Source organism: Zingiber officinale, chromosome 5A (genome assembly GCF_018446385.1).
Source record: "Zingiber officinale cultivar Zhangliang chromosome 5A, Zo_v1.1, whole genome shotgun sequence".
In the NCBI taxonomy this organism is placed as follows: domain Eukaryota; kingdom Viridiplantae; phylum Streptophyta; class Magnoliopsida; order Zingiberales; family Zingiberaceae; genus Zingiber; species Zingiber officinale.
In genome coordinates, this window is record NC_055994.1 from 10,386,737 (window position 1) to 10,408,951 (window position 22,215).

A 22,215-nucleotide genomic window follows, 5' to 3' on the forward strand; every position below is an offset into this window, starting at 1 on the left:
GAAACAGGATGAATTGAATGGAATGAAAAATGGGATATGGGGATGGGATTTCTCAATAAAAAAAATTAAAAATAAGGTGAGGATGGGAATTTAATCTCCGTGGCGGTAGGGTTGAAATTCTCTCATTAGAAAAAAAATCAAGACGGGATAAAAACAAGGATATAATTTAAGAGCACGGACAGAAATGATAAACTTATCCCGTTCCATCCCATTACTCATCCTATCAGACAGGTTAAGTTTGCCCGTGAACTTTGTATAACAATTTTAACATTAATAAAACTCACATAGTCTATTATATATATATTTCATTTTAATTATTTTTTTTATAGTTTAATAATGTGACTTTTTCTTTATATAAAAAAATCTGATAAATTCTAATTATTTTAATAAAATATGACTGTTTTTTTTTAAAAAAAAAAACAAAATACCTTTTATAGAAGTTTTGACAAATTAAAAATTGATTACTTGGTTAATTTTTATTTTTCTCAACAGGAGATCTTCGTTTTAAGGAATTGATTGTTAGTTTATTTATTTAATCATTATTTTTCTCATGTCAATATATTTCCTTATTTATATTATTTTTTTTAGAAAGAAATTATTCGCTTTCTAATATATAATTTCTATATATTTTTCAATTATTAAATTTTATGTCTATATTAATTATAGGTCGCAGCTACTATATATCTGATATATTAGGTACTTGTTTAATTACGATCTCATCTTCTTCATGGAGCAGTCGCAGAATTAGAAGATCAAGATGATGCCTTGAGATAGGGAGTCGCGAAAGAAGATCAGGATGATGCCTAGAGATAGGGACGGAAAGGAGGAGGAAGACAGGGGAACATTGCTATCGGGGGATGCCATTCTACCGGACGAACTCCTGCAGAAGGTGCTCTCCTTGTTGCCCATCGCCAACATCATCAAATTGAGCATCGTGTGCAAACGGTGGTACGAGGTGGTTCACTCCTTCCCCCCATTGTCGTGGGCGATGATGGCGCCACAGAAGCCGTTGTTCTTCAGGTCCTGCTTTAACGACTGCGCCTTCTCAGGCCACGTGTACGACCCTTGTCTCCTCCGGTGGTACAACTTCGACTCCCCTCGCTTAGAAAAGAGCATCTGGCGCACGTCCTCCTCCTGTGGCCTTGTCTGCTTGATGAATCTCAAAGAAGGAAGCCTCTTATTGGTCGGCAATCCCATCAAGAGAGATTGGAAGTTGCTTCCTCAAGTCCCCGGCGGCCCTTCCCCCCACTACAACGCGCTCGCCTTGCCGTTTGACCACCGCACGAGTGGCTACACCGTGGTCGTCGCAAAGTGCACCCACACCGTGCTGCCAGGGAACTCCAGTCATTGGCACTTATCCATCCACATCTACGAATCAACCACAAAATCGTGGGGCACGCCCTTTGCCCAAGACATCGGCTTCTCCCAAGAAATCGGCTGCTGGATGGGCAGCAACGAGGCCGTCATATGCAACGGCATGCTCTACTACTTCATCGGCCCGCACCCAATGCAACGCCCCCACTTAGTGGCGTTCGATCTCTCCAAGCCGCCCTCAAGCATAGAGTCTCTAATTCAAGAATCAATTCGTGGTCCATACCGTCTTGCCTGTGCTGGGTTGATCAACCTGTCGAACAAATTAGTCATGGTCGGCATGACAAACCACTGGCCGCACGAGGGAGTGGTGATTTTGGAACTCGAGGATAAGACATGGCGGGAGGTGGCTCAAATGCCGAACTCCATATATAGGACATTAGACGGTCAAAATTTCATCTGCTACGGCGCTGGCCACTTCCTCTTCATGCACTTCAGAGGGCCGATGGTACTGACCTTCGACATGAGTCAGAAGGTGTGGAAATGGTCGCGCCAGATGTGTCCATGCTCGTGCCCCTCCACTGAGCCATTGCAGTTCAAGTCCCTAAACTACTGCGGCTTCTGCTTCGAACCGAGGCTCGACGTCTCCTCTTGATCTCTCTACTGCATGCTTCATTTACATCTCGACAAAAAAAAATATTTTAGTTTATTTTCATTGTCTGCTAAGACTTTGTTCATCTATCTATATAAGATAGAGTAACAAATTTCAGCATGCATCTTTGCCATGTCATGAGAAATCATGACTAATTTCAAACTGTTTATGGACTTCAAGAGCAGTGGAACAAAAAGTCAAACTAGTAACTGAAGAAATTTACCATAGATCTAGTTGTATCCTTTTAGTTTAGTTACGTTCCTTGTCTTATTTGATTTCCACCCTTGTTTTAGTTTTAGTAATGGAAAATGTTCTATATTATGGCTTTGTCATTTTTTAATGACTCTTTTATCCTACTTTTTTTTTACCGAAGATTGCTTATTTAACTATGAAAATGATTCTCCTTTGTTTGCCTTTTACCACATCAATTTCCAATTATTTAATTTTGTAAAGATGTTTTTGAGCCCAATAATCCAAGTTTTTAACGAGTTATTTTCCAAGAGTTCTTAGATATTGATTCTACACTATTCAAAAGTTATTAATGAGTCTAGATTCATTAGAATCATTTTAAATATGAAATATTCTCTTACTTCTAAGTTTAAAAATACTCACATTTCATAATTTCAAAACATTTTAAGTTTTCCATGAGAGCTAGAGGCAATTCTATCATCAATAAATTTGATACATATCCATCAACGCCATCCTCCCTTAAATCTAACTATGTTAAAATTCTTTTGATAATATTTTTAATCACCAATAACTTTGGATCAAAACTTCAAAAGTTATTAATGAGCTTAAATTTATTAGAATAAGTTTAAACATTAAACATTCTTTTTCGTGTCACTCTCTTAGCATGAACATAGATGAGCATTCATCAACACTTCGGATGGCTGGCGGTGGAGGAGATTAGCGGTGCTCCCTCTTACACATGCCTCTATTCTTTTGATGAAGCTACTGTAGCTAATTGATGAAGAATCTTGTCACTGTAGCTTCTCAACTCTTTTGAATTAATCCAACATCGAAACGGATGGCTGAAAATTCTCTTGATCTAATTAGATGGTGAAAGTCCTTCTAAATTTGGTCCAAAGGTAATAATCTTCATCAAGGGTCCTGATCTACTATCCCTTAAGCTAGATGGACCGGATCATGAAGAATGGCTCGGATCTCCTCAAATCTTGAATGAACGGTCCAGATTACTCCATAGTCCGATCTTCTCATTTAAACCCAAATTTGAGCTCAATTTGGTATGATCTGACTTTGGTCCATGATCATTTAATGCCTATAAAGAATACATTCGAATATTAGCATCAAATACCATAAATTTGAGATACTTTATAATTAAATCTAAAAATAAATACAACTTATGAAATATGAGATACATATAAAATTAACACATGAGAAAATCACAAAAGTATGCATATATAAATCAAAATATCATAACAAAATGATAGTTATCAATTTTCCACACTTATTCTTGCACGTCCCAGCCAAGCAATTAAAACAAAGAAACAAACTAAAAATCATCTCCCTAACAATTTCTCTAGTAATACCTAGAAGACGGTAAAAGGTAATTAACTAAGATACCATCTAAAGATCAACATAATCATGAAATACAAGCCCTACAATAATCAATAAGTATGGTGGTTTCAATCAATTTAAAAAATTAAGAAAGATGCAACCTCACAAGGTATTCACTCTAACTTTCACAATCAAATATGGAAGTGGAGTTCACTCAATGCAACTCACAATATTTTGTTATATTTGATAGGTGTCCTAAGTCAATCGCCTTACAGAATGTAATATTTATTTAATAAATAGATATTCACTATTTGAGTATATATTTTTTATATGTATGATTGGATCTTAAACTCACTAAATATCCGCAATATAATTTATAGCATGAGAAAACTTGTAATTGGATCACAAATAGTGAGCATCTCTACATATGTAATTATAAATGTATTGAAATCTTTCCTAGTAGATAAATTGATGAGTTCGGAGTTCGGACATCAACAATTCTGTGAGACTAAAATGAGTTATATTCTTTGATATAACCAACCAGTTGTTTCTCACTAGTTGGAGATATTGAGATATCGAGAATTAAATGTAGATGTTAGTTATGGTAACTAATTCATTGAAATTACTTGTAGTAAGCTTCATATGATTCTTACATATATGGATATGTCAATGAAGCTTTTATTACAGTTCAAGTGCAAGTTTCCTTCGATTTGAGGTATTCAAGTCACCATAGTTATGAAGGCTTATACTTTGACATCTTAAGAAAACATCTCCTTGGAGATGTGGACCCAAGATGATTAGGCATAAGTCGAAGTGTCTAAAGATGTTTAGATAGCCCACAGAGGATTCACCGCTTCTTGCGAAGAGACGTATACCCTATGGCTACTCGTCAGAATTATTACTCAAAGTCTTTGTTCAAAGCATCACATGTTAAGATTATTGAAATCTTAGACACATGTCAGAGTAATTTGAATCCACAAGACGAGAAAGTATTACTTGGGCTAGGTGTAATGTAGGCATCCTAGTGGAGACTGACATATAGACCATGTCCTAAACTCAGGTGGGTATAATACCAGTGAAAAGAACAAGACGCGACTTACTGTAGCTGTTGAAATGTTCTGAAGTGGTTCTGAGAACAACCTGTGATTTTCTGGTTAATTGGGGATTATGATGTACTATTAGGTATCCCACATAATTGATCTATAATTAATGGTTAATTATGGATGGCCAACATAAATTGAGAATTTATAAGGTCACACACACTACGAGTTTATCTAAGAGACATAAAATGAGTTTGAGAATTAGATTCTCAGATCAAGAGAGATTGAGTCTAGTTGGATCAGACGAAGGGAAAATATGGAATAAAATTGGCACAATGGAAGTGCGGATGAGTCACATCTTTTGAAGACAAATTGAACTCTCTTTAGTTTAATTATAAACCCAATTGGCTTGGTTTTAACTAAAAGCGGTTTTTGGTTTTGAACCAAGATAGTTTGGTTGTGAACTAAACTTGGTTTAGTCTTGAACAAAACCAAGGCTATTTGTATGGATTGTGAGTTAAAGGATACAAGTATATATATAGAAAACCTTTCTCTCTCTCTTACGAATCTTCTTCCCCTTTATTTTTTTCATGTCGCCATCTAAACAAGCAAAAGGGGTTGTCCGCTTTTTATGTGAGCCTCCTCCGTCAGTAGCAAAGGGGTTGCTGCTCCAACCAATGGTTGCCTTCGTCCAAGCAATCATAGGTCATCTATGTTGGACCCCGTGGTTATTTTGGTGTGATCAACCAAGTTAAGTTAGATCTTGTATTGTTTTGATCCCTGTGTCTAAGTGTGCAGGAGCTTAGGAGCACATGAAGTCAAGCGGAAGACACAGCTAGCGAGAAGGATGACACGGGAAGAGAGTTGATAGGCTTGGTGCATCTGAGGGATGAGGTGCTGCGAAATAGTACATCGGTGGATAAGAAGAATGTAGCCGACATTCAAGGGACAAGAAGTCGGAGTGGAAGCCTGCTCGAGGAGAAGGCCGAAAATTAGGTTCGGGTGAACCCTATTTCGATTGGTCGCAATCACCCAAGCGATCGGAGCAGCAGAAGAGCGTATAGAGGCTGTAAGTACTGCTGGAGGCGCCTTCAAAGGAGATTGAAGGCACCTTCGAGGTGCCCCCGCGCGCCTCCGTGACCTTCAAGTGGAAGGCGCCTTCCATGAGCATAGAAGACTCCTTCCATGAGCATAGAAGGTGTCTTCGGCCAGTCAAAGTAGTCATTCACAGTGGATAAAGCTTTATCCACTGCGCCTCGCTGGAGGCGCCTTCCAACCCCTTTAGAGGCACCTTCAAGCTACGGATAGGATTTTCAGGAGCTATAAAAAGAACTCTGGAGCTAGGAATTAAAATAACAACTTCTGTAATCACTTTCCTATTTATTTCTGAGCTTTCAGTGTGTGTAAAAGGCTTCTCCACCTTCAGAGAAGGAGATTCTTAGTGAGCTTTTCAACCGCCTTGGATTAACAACCAAATAGGTTGTAACCAAGTAATTCTTGGTCTTTTACTGATTTTATTTAAGTTGTTAATTCTATTTTTTAATTGCATTACTAATCTGAGTCCAAGGATAGAGGAAGGGGTTTTACGAGCAGTCCGTCGTCCTCCACCACGGTCGACTGTTCGTACTCTTCCTCCTCATCTTTCGTATTCCGCACCACCCCATAATCCAACCGTTATGTGCCGGTGGATTCCCCCGCCCGCCGAAGAAATCTTAATCAACTACAATGCCTCCGTCCGCGATGATCGTATCGGCCTCGGGTGCATCGCTCGCAGCCACATCGGCGTAGTGCTATTCGCCGTCGTCGCATCGCACAGAAACAGAGGCTCTAACTCCGTGGTCTACCATGAATTGGAAGTCGTTCTCGGAGGTATGTTGGGTAGCGATGGAAGAGTCCAGTCAGGAATGAAGACAACTTTTGATGTTTATCAAGATAATCTTCATAAGAACAAAGTTAATTGTACGTTACTATCAGAGTCCACAAACAACCACTTATCAAAACAACACAGAAGTGGTTCATCACCTGACCCAATAGAGTTGATCTTTCCTAAGAGATTGAGTTCATACAAGAGATTGAGAACTGCTTTCTCGTCAAAGAGCACTTTCTCATTTCCAATTATAGAAACATACACCTCGTTGTGGAATCTATAATAAGGGATCCTAGTAAAGCATATAGGAAATTCATGATTAAAAGTCTCCTTAAGGAAAAGATGGAATAAGACCTTTGTTATTTCACCTACAAGGGGAATGCCACCAATACCCAGCAGACCCCTCCTATTGAAACCATAATCATCCAATATAGGATTATGAAGAAAAGATGAGATTAGCCTGTAAAGGAAGTAATCTCCAACTATAGATTGAATCTTTTCATCAAATACATGGATTGGTAGAAACTTTTTAGAAAGCTCAAGATCTATCTTGTAAATTTTCTGAGCCTTTCCTGTTCGTTGAAGACGGGAATGAGAGGAAGCAACCAGATCATCCAGTTGGAAACAGTCTTTAAGCAGGCCCCCTTGATAGAGGCAGAGTAACGTTAATGATAGAGCCTTTAGTACTAGAGCATCTTCTTTACTCTTTAGTGTCACAACACCTATGAGTAAAGAATCCTCGGACCATTTCTCAACTAGTACATCGGGATAATCGAAGAAGTATTCCATTAAGAACTCTTCAAGGTCGTCCTTATTATTGACAAACTTCAGTCGTAGCGGCGAAAGATCATACTTCTTTAAAAGTATTTCCTCTTTTATGTTGGCTAATACGTTTTGAGAAAGAGAAAAATCATGATTTCTCACCAAATCCGGATTAAACTAGGTCTATATCATACACCAATTGCACATGTGAGCGTACCATTGTACTCAAATTGATTCAGTTTTGACCTTGCTTTCCCTTATCCTTCCCGACCATTTCAGTTGACAACCTTCCGACTTTATTTCAATCTCATTCTCATTTTCTTTATTTATTGTTTCATAAATAAAGAAAGATATTCTTCCCCGTGCTCTTTACCACCAACTATCTTATTCGCGACTTTTTTCCCCTCAATTCGAGAGACTGACGAACCTGAGAGTAATGGATCTTCTCTGTTACCCCAAAGGATTGATTCTTTCTAGGCTTGACCTCTAGGCTAATGAGATGTAACGTTATGCTTACGCAAGATATAAACTAGGCAGACCTTGGAGAGAGATGGCCTCGTAGAGTGGATTGAAAGGGAAAGTCCTCATAGTTGAAAAAAATAAAGTCCATTGGTGGCTTGGGATAATTTGTTACTTTATTTGCTATTTTTATCAAGACAAATAATTAGATATGCCTCATATCTCTTGTACAAAACAAAGCGTTGATTTTTTTTAGGGATATAATTCACGTAAAAAAGGATATGATCAAATAGGATTGACAGAGCTAGCTCATAGGCTAATGAGCGCAATCAAAATATTTTCAAATTGCTTGCTAAAATATTTTCAAATTGCTTGCTGCCACTGTTCACAAAAAATCATTGACAAGTTTATACAAATAATTATATTCTGATTTGTTCACTGGAAAAATTAAGAGGCTCAAGTGACTCATCACCCAATAACCAACTATCAATAAAAAATGTTTATATTAAAAAAACTTTTTGTTAGTGAAAACAAAGGACACTTTTAAAAGCAAACTTATGTTAGACTTATGTCCATGAAATACTGCTCAACGCCGTCGCCAGGTGGACCAGCACCTTCCTCCGACCAGCAAGCTTCTCCACCTGCCGCATCACCACTAGAGGAGGAAGAGACCAGCTAGCGCCAGGAAGTGTTTCAGTTTGTTACGTGTATATATATATAGTTGTGCACATTCTCCTCGATCAACCTTGATATATATGTCCTTTTAATCAGTAGCTATGCAGATGATATCTCGAGCTTGAACCTTTAGTTAAGTAATTCTGATCATATGTATCATAGAAGTTTGAGTGCTCTGTACAAATTTGTTTTCATATATTATGTATATATAAGAAGATGATTGCTTAGCTTCAATGGTACATACGTACTGCTTTATATATAAAAAATACCAAAAATTATAGATACGATTTTAAAAAAAAATAGTAAAGAAAATTACACAAAATTCAACTGTTATATTATTATCAGAATTTCAAAATGTTCATATACGAGTTTATATAACTACAATAATTGGAATAAATTTGAAGTATGAAAAAAATATTAAAAACTTTAAATTTACATTGGATCAGCATGCACAAGATGGAGTAAACCAAACTAGCACCGGCCATTGCAGCTCTGGAGATGACAATAAAGGCAAATTCAATAAGGTGAAGCTTTTGTCCTCCATGTTATAAACCACGTTATCACCCCAGTAATTCGAGATATAAATGGAGTTTGACTTCAAATCCGGCAATGAAGAAGTATCGAGGCAACGAGAAGAGTTTGAGCCCATAAATAGAGCATACTTCCCCAAATTATTCATTGGGATTATGGCGCCTTTATTTGTATCCACCTTCCAAACTTTTAGTTTCTTAATATGGTGTTCTGATACTTTGTCCGATACTTTGTCTACAGTTACCTGTGTGATCAATAAATCACCCGATGCAAAAAAAGCACATGTCGAAAGTAAAATTCCTAATGTATGGCATACCCATCATCTAGATTCGTATCCTCGTCGGAGTTAAATCCGGCACAGAGAGATCGTATGCCGCCACGATCACCTTCTTATTTTCTTTAGTTTGTGATACCACCTAGAGCTTGCCATCGTGGAAGGCTATGTCGGCATAGTAATATAGATCACTAGGGATCATCGTCCACTTCTCATCTCCTGCGCTAACAAAGAACAAGAAGTCTTTCAACTCAAAAGGACAGAAGAATACAAAGACAACTTTGTAATCTCCTCATCGAGAGGGATCTGAGGATAACGCCGCCTTCATAGCCTCAAAATTCTAGTTGTACACGGTGGGAATTGAGGGAAGGTCAATCTGCACGTGATAGGGTTTATGCGCTGAACAGTACTAACCTCGTCGGTGGTTATGAGCCAACCATGAGAAGATCCGACGATTTTCTTAAGGATGTTTGGAGCATGGCTCGGGATAGCATACTCGCGGTCCTCCAATAGACTGAAGAAGTCGTAGGTGTTTCGAACGTTATTTTCTCCATTAATGAGAATTTGGTTTTCCGGCACAACTCATGGGATATGCGGGTGTTGATCATCATGGCTGCGACAGACCTCATCGACCACGACGGACCAACGTGAGCATACAGCGGAGCAGCGAAAGAGGTCGCGGACGAAGAGTTTGGATAGGATTGAGTATAAGATGTCCATAGGAATCTCCGACAAGGAAGTAGACATCTAGAAGAGATGATGATGGCTACAAAAAAAGGGCAATTAAATTGCATATCCGGTATCCCTCTTCCTTGCCAACCACCCCTATTTAAAGGACCTCGTCGTCTCTATAAATTTTGTTACACATATTAATTTGATGTGAACAATTCAAAAATAGTATATATGTTATTAATTTGTTACAAATTATTAGTACAATAATGTTTTTATAATAATTAAATATTCTATTTATATAAACTGTTTTAAAAATAGCATAAAATAAAATCAATTTTAAAAGTAAAAATTTTTTAGTTGGAAAAAAAAAGATAGCGAGATCTTATGATTTTAATCTTTTTACCTTAAATATAATTTTAATTTATGGCTAATAGTTAAAATTGATGCATATATCATTTTTTTTTAAAAAAAATATATGTGGGCCTAGGGCGAACTCAATTGATAAGTACATAAGTTAAATGATCATAATAGTCAAGGACTCGAAATTATGAGGGTGTGTTTGTTTGAGAATTATCTTTAATAGCCTTAGTTATATATCCAAGGTTATTAATGAAAACCTTGTTTCGTTTAGATAATCGATGATTCCGGAGTAATGTTCCATACGCGACACGTCAGTAAAAGGACATGCAACCAGGAATCAGAAAATCTTGAAAAATTGAGGTTTTTCTTAATTGTGGAGTTAATGAATTTTTTTTATCCAAAATACCCTCGAATAAGAGAAAATTGTGACAAAAAATAAAAATGTAAAGAAGAAAAATAAAAAATATAAAAAATAAAATTTAAAAACTTAAAAAAAACAAAAAGACGTAAAAAATTAAAAAAAAATAAGAAAATAGAAAAAATGTAAAAAAAACCATAAAAATAGAAAAAGCATAAAAAAAATAAAAATAAAAAAATATAAAATATAAAATATAAAAAATAAAAATAGAAAAAAAAACATTAAAAATTTAAAAAACATAAAAATAATAATAATAAATGTTAAAAAAATTGAAAAAAACATATAAAAATAAAAAAATAGAAAAAATAATAAAATAATAAAATGTTAAAAAATTGAAAAATAAAATAAAAAATAGAAAAAAAAGTAAAAACATAAAAAATGTAAAAAATAGAATAAATGTAAAAAACATAAAAATAAAATAAAAAAAAAATTTAAAAAAAACATAAAAATAAAAAACGTAAAAAAATAAAATATTAAAAAAACATTAAAAATTTAAAAAATGTAAAAAAATAAAAAATAATAAAAAACTGTGTAGTACGTTTTGTAACTGACCATATAGTAAAATATTAAACTAAGGTATTCATTAAAACTTGTAAACAAATAAATTTTTGTGGCATTACTTAGGTTGAACCAAACAATATTTGGTTATGTTTTATTCTCCATAATCTTAGTTATATGATTACCTGGTAATCACATGACTAATGTTATACATGATAACTTGAACCAAACGTAGAGATGGCAATTCCACCCGAACCCGATGGAGGATCCGATACCCGACCCGAATGGAGGAGGGTATGGAGGGACTATCAATACCCGATACCCGACCCGAATACCCGATTAGATAATATATATACATATATTAAAGAAAATTTTAATACTTTACATGAACTATGCAATTACAATAGGGGCTATTGCAAAATTTTTTGGGTGTAAGCAAAATTTACTTGCCAAACTCCAATTTGTGCCAAAACATAAAGATAGTTCATGTAAAGTGTTTGGATAGAAAGAAGAAAAATTAAAACTATAGAAGATATTTGATCCTTTAATGGGTATGGGTATACCCATCGGAGATCCTATACCCGATGGGTATGGGGACGGAGGATATAGAATCCGACCCGAACCCGATCCATTGCCATCCCTATCCAAACGCATCCTAAGAGATTTTAGAACATCTGTACGGACCTCAGCGTATGCACTTACTAAATTTAGATTCCTACTGAACTCCATCTCAATGACGTGGGGAGATGGGGGGGGGGACTGTTAAGATAGTGATACCAACACATTTTTTTTTAAAAAAAAAATATGTGATATTTGAATTCAATTCAAAGCTAAAAAAACAAAATAATTTTGCCTCAAGGAGATTAATTCGAAACAAAATTTGAGTTTGTTTAAATTTTGATTAGAGCCTAATCAAATTATAATTTGAAATGATTTGAATTTGAATTTAGTTCGAGTTAGTGAGACCTTAACTTAATTTAAATATATTTAAGTAAAAATAATTAGAGTTAAATTCGACAAATTTAATTTGAGAGTGCAAATTTAATCATAAAATTATAATTTTAGTTTATGTGGCTTCTCGAGCATACTCTCCCTACTTGGCAAGTTTACAATGAGATTCACGGCGCTCGAGAGACTCACAGGCAATGATAAAGTCATGGGCAATCGTAGAACTCTTGAGCCACGATAAGGCCATGACTCACCATGAAGTATTCCGTCATTTAGATTAAAATTTTCATTATTATATTTGAAAAAATCATTTTTAGATTAACAAAAAAAAAATATTTTCCCCCTCATTCAATAGTTTTTATAATAGTTTATCTTTTTCTCATATGACATTGTTTAAGTCAAATTAGGTAGGCGCCAGAAGGGAGCCTACTCCCACTTAAGATTCCAATGTGAGATGTTATTCCAACAAACATATGTGAACTTTTGAAAGGAATGGAACACTAGTTGTGATGGCCTTAATGTTTGGGAGATGTGTTTCCTCATAATTGATTTAGTTGGTGAGTATAGTTGTAAATGAATGAAATATTCGTGAATAAGTTTGGTGTTCAGTTTGATAAAATTTATTTATGTTCGTTCAATATACACAAGATTAATTAAATAAATAAGCTTGAACAACTCGTTAAAATAAACAAATAAGCTTGAACACATATGTATTCAACTCGTTAACGTTCGTGAACAACGTTCATGAATAATATTCGTAAACAACATTCGTGAACAACGTTTGTAAACAATGTTCACCAATAATATTCATTAATAACACTACACTTAAGCATATAAAAACACCAATATTCGCTGCAATGACGAATTCAAGTTAGACAACAAGACATCAGTACCGGACTGCTGGTTGAACTCATTTACTGTCTATGCAGTCTCATAAATTAACACTTTGCAAATCAGTAATGTTTTACTGGCTTGGAATATAAAGAAAATTGTGAAATGAAAAGCTTCCTTAAAGAGGACAACTTCCTAACTATTAGCTACGGAGAAAAGGTCTTTACACTTCAATTTAAATTTCAGTTTCAAATGTTCCAAATTATTCCCGTATTCTTATTCATTTCAGTTTTCTCATTTTACATGTTATATAAAAGATCATGAGGGCATTTTCTCATCTATGAGGAAAATTACAAGATTTCTTTACACTTCAAGCCTCTCTGCCATCCTCTGTTCTTGGCTGTCGTACATTACATGCCTGCTCCTCCTGCTCCCTTCGCTGCTGAAGGCAAGTGAGGAGCTCGTGGTAGGTGACGTCGAAGACCAGCAGGTCGTTGTCCGATCGCTGCACCAGCTTCTTCGCGTGCGGGGCAGCCGAGGGAGGCGCTCGCTGTGGGTGCACCGGAAATAAGCTCTGCAACAAGACAAGATCAAGAGTTTATCGAAATGGCATGCAGTTTAATTCGTTCGACAAAATTCAATCTCTTTATGATTAGAGAAGAGTGACTGACCTTGGATATTTGGCTCTCTTTCTGTCCGTACTTTAACACCTTCGACTCCCCAGCCACCGAGCTCAGCCTCACTTTGCGCGTCCTCGAGTGCATCGCATCGCCTTCCTGCATATTAAACCCCAACAGCATTCATCACCGGTCAGCTTCGTGCCCAAGCGGCCAATGCGTGTTTGCGACGTATGTACCTTCTCTTGGGCGTCTCGCTGCTCGGAGGCCGATCGCTAGCAATGAGAATCGAGTTCTGGATGGAGGACATGAGCCTGGGCGCTAGAGCCCTGCAGAGGTCGAGATCATGCAGGTGCGACTCCATCTGCTTGATTAGCTCGAGGTCCTGGTTGAGCTCGGCCAGAAGAGCGGCAGCGTGGGCATTGGCCTCCATGGGGAACCGATCGAGCAGGTGAGGTCCGATCGGAGAGAGATCAGGAGGCGGAGGAGTTATACAAGGATGAAGAAGACAGCGCGTGAGAATGCAAAGGCGGGGGAATTTCGTCGCCGTGGAGGAGGGAGGATGAATCTGCTCTGCATGGGGAAAACAAGGTTGATCGAATGCTGGAGGAAGTTGCATGCAGTTGAAAAGCAACCTTTTCAAAAATAAATAAATAAAGACATTTTTATTTATTTATTTATTTTCTAAATCAGTATTCATTCGCGCTTCATCCTATTATTCAATCATTTATAATTATTCACCCTACCAATTGAGATGGTTGATATACACGTGATGACGTGACTGCTCTAATAGAATTTAGAGTAAAAAAAATACTCAATCAAGTAGTTAACCTTTTTCATACAAAGGTAGTTAACTTTTTTTTCAAGGTCAATAAACTAAGATAAATATATTCCATAATTTTTTTTTAAAGAGTATTAAGAGGTGATAGTTTTAGCTTTTAATTTAATCATTTATAATTATTCAATTATCCTTTAGTAATATTCAGTATATTATATTCAGCTTAATTTATGAATTTATAACGTACATGATAAAAGTTATAAAATCATAATGATCGATAGTAAATATTATAGTAATTATATTATAATGTAAAATTATTATCAATGTTGAATAAATTAAATATGTGTTTTAGTAATTAGAGTTTATAAAATTTATAGTATCTACGTATAAATTTATAATTATTACAACGTACTCAATCAATTAACATTTAAGCGAGGTATAATAATAATAATAATAATAATACTACGTTGAATAATTATATATATGATTGAATAATAAAATAATTATAATTTTATGAGTGATAATCTGAATGTTCCCTGGTGTCGTAGCCTCAGAACTCGATAGATCTACTTAAGACAATTAGATAGATAGATTGTTTATTATAAATACTTTTAAATTTATGATTAATTTTGATTTATTTTTATTAATCGGTAATACTGGATGCCAATTTTTTTTTTTAAACGACGACCTTTCTACTTTTTTCCAATAAAATTTGATCTAGTGCTTGAGGTTGAATACAACACGACTCGTTGGATCATACTCAATCGTTCAACACAATACGCAAAAGGATGACACACTATCTCTGAGAATATTAAATATCGTTGTGGGCCCAATCACGATTAATAAGCAGTTGTGGTGTGATGGAATAACAGCCACATGGAGGAGAAGCGTTGGGACATTGTCTATACTCAGGGCGTAGTACAGTTGGGAGCATATGATCTTATGGTCAAAAAGTTCAGGATTTGATTCTCGGATTATTATTATCTGAGCTTAATGTCTCTGTCATACACTTTCAATTATGTATCTATATTTACCTCCCTCCATATCCGTAAAACCGACTATAAGGGGTCACTGATGTGCAAGCAGGATTCTCTAATCCGCACTTTGCAGACTAAAGGATGAACCATAAACATATATTGATTGATTTGAATGGATCACCCCATCTATTTAACAGATGGGATCCAAACATAAATCAACCAATTAGTATAGTGGTTCATTCTCTGAATCATAAAGTATGATCTAGAAGATCTGCTCTCACCTTCCTCCGACCAGCGAGCTTCTCCACCTGCCACATCACCGCTAGAGGAGGAAGAGACCAGCTAGCTAGCGCCAGGAAATATTTCAGTTTGTTACGTGTATATATAAAGTTGTGCACATTCTCCTCGATCAACCTTGATATATATGTCCTTTTAATCACTAGCTATGCAGATGATTTCTCGAGCTTGAACCTTTAGTTAAGTAATTCTGATCATATGTATCATAGTAGTTTACGTGCTATATACAAATTTGTTTTCATATATTATGTATATATAAGAAGATGATTGCTTAGCTTCAATGGTACATACGTACTGCTTTATATATAAAAAATACCAAAAATTATAGATACGGTTTTTTTATAAAAAAATAGTAAAGAAAATTACACAAAATTCAACTGTTATATTATTATCAGAATTTCAAAATGTTCATATACGAGTTTATATAACTACAATCATTGGAATAAATTTGAAGTCTGAAAAAAAATTATTAAAAACTTTAAATTTACATTGGATCAGCATGCACAAGATGGAGTAAACCAAACTAGCATCGGCCGTCCAGCTCTGGAGATGACAATACAGGCAAATTCAATGAGGTGAAGCTTTTGTCCTCCATGTTGTAAACCACGTTATCACCCCAGTAATTCGAGATATAAATGAAGTTCGACTTCAAATCCGGCAATGAAGAAGTATCGAGGCAAAGAGAAGAGGTTGAGCTCATAAATAGAGCATACTTCCCCAAATTATTCATTGGGATTATGACGTCTTTATTTGTATCCACCTTCCAAACTTTTAGTTTCTAATATGGTGTTCTGATACTTTGTCTGATACTTTGTCCGATACTTTGTCTACAGTTACCCGTGTGATCAATAAATCACCATAAGGTGTGCAAAAAAAAACACATGTCGAAAGTAAAATTCCTAATGTATGGCATACCCATCATCCGGATTCGTATCCTCGTCGGAGTTGAATCCGGCACAGAGAGATTGTATGCCGCCACGATCACCTTCTTATTTTCTTTGGTTTGTGATACCGCCTAGAGCTTGCCATCGTGGAAGGCTATGTCGACATAGTAATATAGACCGCTAGGGATCATCATCCACTTCTCATCTCCTGCACTAATAAAGAACAAGAAGTCTTTCAACTCAAAAGGATAGAAGAATACAAAGACGACTTTGTAATCTCCTCATCGAGAGGGATCTGAGGATAATGCCGTCTTCATAGCCTCAAAATTCTAGTTGTACACGGTGGGAATTGAGGGAAGGTCAATCTGCACGCTGGTGATAGGGTTTATGCGCTGAACAGTACTAACCTCATCGGTGGTTATGAGCCAACCATGAGAATATCCGACCATTTTCTTAAGGATGTTTGGAGCATGGCTTGGGATAGCATACTCGCGGTCCTCCAATAGACTGAAGAAGTCGTAGGTGTTTCGAACGTTATTTTCTCCGTTAATGAGAATTTGGTTTTCCGGCACAAGCCATGGGATTTGCGGGTGTTGATCTCATGGCTGCGACAGACCTCATCGACCACGACGGACCAACGTGAGCATACAGCGGAGCAGCGAAAGAGGTCGGGGACGGAGAGTTTGGATAGGATTGAGTATAAGATGTCCATAGGAATCTCCAACAAGGAAGTAGACATCTAGAAGAGATGATGATGGCTAAAAAAAAGGGCAATTAAATTGGATATCCGGTATCCCTCTTCCTTGCCAACCACCCCTATTTAAAGGACTTCGTCGCCTCTATAAATTTTGTTACACATATTAATTTGATGTGAACAATTCAAAAATAGTATATATGTTATTAATTTGTTACAAATTATTAGTACAATAATGTTTTTATAATAATTAAATATTCTATTTATATAAACTGTTTTAAAAATAGCATAAAATAAAGTCAATTTTAAAAGTAAGAATTTTTTAGTTGGAAAAAAAAAGATAGCGAGATCTTATGATTTTAATCTTTTTACCTTAAATATAATTTTAATTTATAGCTAATAGTTAAAATTGATGCATTTATCATTTAAAAAAAATATATGTGGGCCTAGTGCGAACTCAATTGATAAGTACATAAGTTAAATTAATGACCATAATAGTCAGGGAGTGGAAATTCTGAGGGTGTGTTTAGTTGAGGGTTATTCTTAATAATTTTGGCTATTCATCCAAGGTTATTAACGAAAACCTTGTTTTGTTTAGGTAATCAATGACTCCCAAGTAATATTCCATACCCGACACATCAGTAAAAGGGCATGCAACCCGGATTCAGAAAATCTCGAAAAATTGAGGTTTTTCTTGATTCCGGAGTTAATGATTTTTTTTATCCAAAATACTCTCGAATAAGAGAAAATTGTGACAAAAAATAAAAAGAAGAAAAATAAAAAATATAAAAAATAAAATAAAAAAAATAAAAAAAACTTTAAAAAACCAAAAAGACGTAAAAAATTTAAAAAAAATAGGAAAAATGTAAAAAAATATAAAATAATAAAATAATAAAAAACCATAAAAATAAAAAATAGAAAAAGCATAAAAAAATAAAAATATATATATATATATAATATAAAAATAGAAAATAGAAAAAAAATTAAAAAATTTAAAAAAACGTAAAAATAATAATAATAAATGTTGAAAATTGAAAAAACATATAAAAAAATAAAAAATAGAAAAAAAACGTAAAAAATAATAAAAATGTTTAAAAAATTGAAAAATATAATAAAACATAGAAAAAAAAGTAAAGAAATAAAAACATAAAAATGTAAAAAAATAGAATAAATGTAAAAAACATAAAAAATTTAAAAAATTTAAAAAAAATAAAAAAAAACGTAAAAAAATAAAATATTAAAAAAACATTAAAAAATGTAGAAAAATAAAAAATAATAAAAAAATGTGTGGTAGGCTTTGTAACTGACCATATAGTAAAATATTAAAATAAGGTATTCATTAAAACTTGTAAATAAATAAATTTTTATTGCATTATCTAGGTAGAATTAAACAATATTTGGTTATGTTTTATTCCCCATAACCTTAGTTATATGATTATCTGGTAATCGCATGACTAAGATTATACATGATAATTTAAATCAAACGCACCCTACGGAATTTTAAAATCTCTGTATGAACCTCCGTGTATGCACTTACTAAATTTAGATTTCTAATGTACTCCATCTCATATCTCAATGACGTGGGGAGATCCTGAGAGGACTGTTAAGATAGTGATACCAACTTTTAAAAAAAAAAAAAATGTGATATTTGAATTCAATTCAAAGCTAAAAAAACAAAATAATTTTGCCTCAAGGAGATTAATTCGAAACAAAATTTGAGTTTGTTTAAATTTTGATTAGAGCCTAATCAAATTATAATTTGAAATGATTTGAATTTGAATTTAATTCGAGTTAGTGAGACCTTAACTTAATTTAAATATATTTAAGTAAAAATAATTAGAGTTAAATTCGACAAATTTAATTTGAGAGTGCAAATTTAATCATAAAATTATAATTTTAGTTTATGTGGCTTCTCGAGCATACTCTCTGTACTTGGCAAGTTTACAATGAAATTCACGGCGCTGGAGAGACTCACGGGCAATGATAAAGTCATGGGCAATCGTAGAACTCTTGAGCCACGATAAGGCCATGACTCACCATGAAGTATTGCGTCATTTAGATTAAAATTTTCATTATTATATTTGAAAAAAAATCATTTTTAGATTAACAAAAAAATATTTTCCCCCCAAATTCAATAGTTTTTATGATAGTTTATCTTTTTCTCATATGACATTGTTTAAGTCAAATTAGGTAGGCGCGAGAAGGGAGCCTACTCCCACTTAAGATTCCAACGTAAGATGTTATTCCAACAAACATATGTGAACTTTTGAAAGGAATGGAACACTAGTTGTGATGGCCTTTATGTTTGGGAGATGTGTTTTCTCATAATTGATTTAGTTGGTGAGTATAGTTGTAAATGAATGAAATATTCGTGAATCAGTTTGGTATTCAGTTTGATAAAAACTTATTTATGTTCGTTCACTATATATAAGATTAATTAAATAAGTAAACTTGAACAACTCGTTAAAATAAACAAATAAACTTGAACACATATATGTTCAATTCGTTAACGTTTGTGAACAACGTTCGTGAATAATATTCGTAAACAACATTCGTGAACAACGTTTGTAAATAATGTTTACCAATAATCACTACAATAAAAATGGCTTTTCGCAGCGTGCAAATTCGCTTTCCGCAGCGCACATTGCACGCTGCACAATTAAAAGCTGTTGAAAGTCTTAGATTATCGGCAGCGTGTGTTGCGCGCTGCGGATATTATTATCCGCGGCGCGCAATGCACACCGCAGAAAATATTATCCGCAGCGAGCAATGCACGCCGCGGAAAATATTATTCATAGCGCACAACGCACGCCGTGGAAAATATTATCCGCAGCACGCAAAGCGCGCCGCAGAAAAAGTGATACCTAACATTTAAAAAAAAATAATAAAAAGATCATTGCTTTATTTTATTTTTATTTATTTTATTCATGTGTGTGAAAATTTGGCCAAAGATTCAATTAACCACACATTAATGCATAGAAACAAAATGACATAAAATATTCTCTAATATTCACCATAAAACATATTGCTTGGTGTATATATTTCAATTAATTACACCCAGAATTGTCCAAAACCATATTTTTATTGGTTACATAATATCTTTGAATAAATATTACAAAACTTGATGAATATTAATAATCTCACGGCATCTGAATTGATTGCAACTTAAATCTCAATGGTTTCTTCACATGGAGTTTTTAAGGATTTGTTGTTAATGGAGTTAGAACCTGTGCAAAATGAGAACGGAGTTAGAACCGGTGCAAAATGAGAACAATATAAAAGTTTCATAATATTATACTACCACGAGCAAAGTTGTTCTCAATGTACTGATTGGAACAAAGTATCGGCAGCTGATGATCCTGGTGGAGATTGAACAGTAGTCTGATCTTCAAATGAAAACAACTAGTGATGCACAAGAACATAGGAGACAATGATACAGATCAAGCAGAAAGACTAGTTTAATAAATGGAATGAGAAACAAGAAAGAGTTTGAGCAAAATACTTAACTCATGCTTGGGCGAAGAGCTGCAGCATGGTACAAACAAGCAGCAGTGCATGCCACCATTCTCCCTGCCTCAACAGGACCGTAGTCATTGTATAAGAATGGATACATAAGGGCATCGTATACTGCATCTTCCATTGCTATTTATAGCAAGGGTCTCACCTGAATTGAACATATCAAATAGAATTCTCACAGGATATACATATCAAGAGGTTGTTCATGCAATTTTGAAACTTAAGACTGAAATGAAGAGAAATTGATCCTCTGTTGTAGTTCTACCTCAACTTGCCACTGCAAGCACTGCACGTAGTTGATGATCTCATCGAGCATAACAGCCTTGCCTGCCACCTTTCAATTAAAAATCATATGGATTCGAAATCATTAGATCAAGAACAAGTTATTTGTAGTAAACCAACTCCAAACTACTAGGAGGAAAGTTTTTTACCTTGTTGCAACCTGGCACAAGATTTTGGAGAAGCTTCATTCTCTCACTGATCTTTTCTCTCCTGACCCGGTGAAGAAGACAGTGACAGGCTCAAATTAGCAAAGGAGGGAGATAAGAAGAGCAAATCACTACAGAAAAGTGTGTTCTTTGCTTACCCTCTCAGCTAGGCTGTGGTTGTCGGTGGCTTGCCCTCTTCTTGCCATGATATGGATGTAATCCTTCGGCGGCTCAAACGGTTTGGCATCTTCTCCCAGTTTCCGGCTACCATTGATGTTCTGCTCATGCCCTCACGCAGTTTGCATTTCTTTGTACCAGAAACTACCTCCTGTGGTAAGATAATTCTCCCTTTAATGCACCATCAGCGCCCTAAATTCCAATGAAAGATCAAATCTTGGTAGGTACCTTGGGAGGATTCATGTTGGGGGAGGACAAAGGTGAGATTTTTCCTTGGCACTTTGGAGCCGCTTTCCGCTTCCTCCCATTCCTCTTTGCACCAATCATCACCAAACTATCTGACATCGGTGAAGCTCCTAGCAAAGACGAGTATGAAACCCTACCGCTAAATCTGGGCTTTTCCATTATCGCGTCAGATATTGTTACCCTTTTTCCATTGTTGGCTGACATGAGAGACTGGCTGCTCAAAACCCTAGACAGCTTTCCCGCCTCCGCGAGATTCCTCACGCCGAAGCAAGGGAACCTCGCGGCTTTTTCCGCGAGCCTCGGGTCGTCGGCGAACAACGTGAATTGCTAGGCCACCATTTGGTTCCCCTGTGTGGGAATGCTCTGCAACTGGTGATTCATGGCGAGGAGAAGGTGGAGATTCGAGCGACAAGGAGGAGCCAGAGACTCGAGCAGCAAGGAGGATAGAGAGAGGTGGCAAGGATGAGGCGGAGACTCGAGCGGCGAGGAGGCTGCGGAGACTCGAGCGGCGAGGAGGCGGCGGAGACTCAAGCGGCGAGGAGGGCAGAGAGTCGCGCAAGGAAGGTGGAGAGTCGCGGCAGGTTTGGGAAAGAAATAAAAGAACGGGAAATAAAAGAATGAGAAATAAAATCGTGATCCTTGTAGTTCCATTTGCAGCGTACTACGCGCTGCTGATAATAAATGGGTGATAATATTAATGGCGTGCATATTAATATGTGCCGTTAATATTTTTTTTTTCTTTAAATTTATGTTATTAACAGCGCATACTAATATGCACGCCGTTA

The 22,215-nt window shown here is 35.6% G+C and overlaps 3 protein-coding genes across 3 annotated transcripts; 1 reads left to right on the forward strand and 2 right to left on the reverse strand.

Moving 5' to 3' along the window:
• Window positions 1-799: 799 nt before the first annotated feature.
• LOC121979413 (F-box/kelch-repeat protein At3g61590-like) lies at window positions 800-1,966 on the forward strand. The gene has a single exon (XM_042531403.1). It carries the CDS (start codon window positions 800-802, stop codon window positions 1,964-1,966), a length of 1,167 nt encoding a protein of 388 aa, XP_042387337.1.
• An 11,220-nt stretch (window positions 1,967-13,186) lies between these two features.
• On the reverse strand, window positions 13,187-13,866 carry LOC121979414. The gene is made up of 3 exons (XM_042531404.1): window positions 13,639-13,866; window positions 13,488-13,592; window positions 13,187-13,390 (listed from the first exon to the last, which is right to left on the reverse strand). The coding sequence occupies exons 1-3, from the start codon at window positions 13,864-13,866 to the stop codon at window positions 13,187-13,189; spliced, it is 537 nt and encodes a 178-aa protein (XP_042387338.1).
• Window positions 13,867-20,041: 6,175 nt separating this feature from the next.
• LOC121979415 (transcription factor BHLH094-like) lies at window positions 20,042-21,589 on the reverse strand. The gene is made up of 6 exons (XM_042531405.1): window positions 21,505-21,589; window positions 21,169-21,296; window positions 21,011-21,079; window positions 20,845-20,913; window positions 20,365-20,633; window positions 20,042-20,290 (listed from the first exon to the last, which is right to left on the reverse strand). The coding sequence occupies exons 1-5, from the start codon at window positions 21,587-21,589 to the stop codon at window positions 20,571-20,573; spliced, it is 414 nt and encodes a 137-aa protein (XP_042387339.1). The 3' UTR covers window positions 20,042-20,290; window positions 20,365-20,570.
• Window positions 21,590-22,215: the final 626 nt, after the last annotated feature.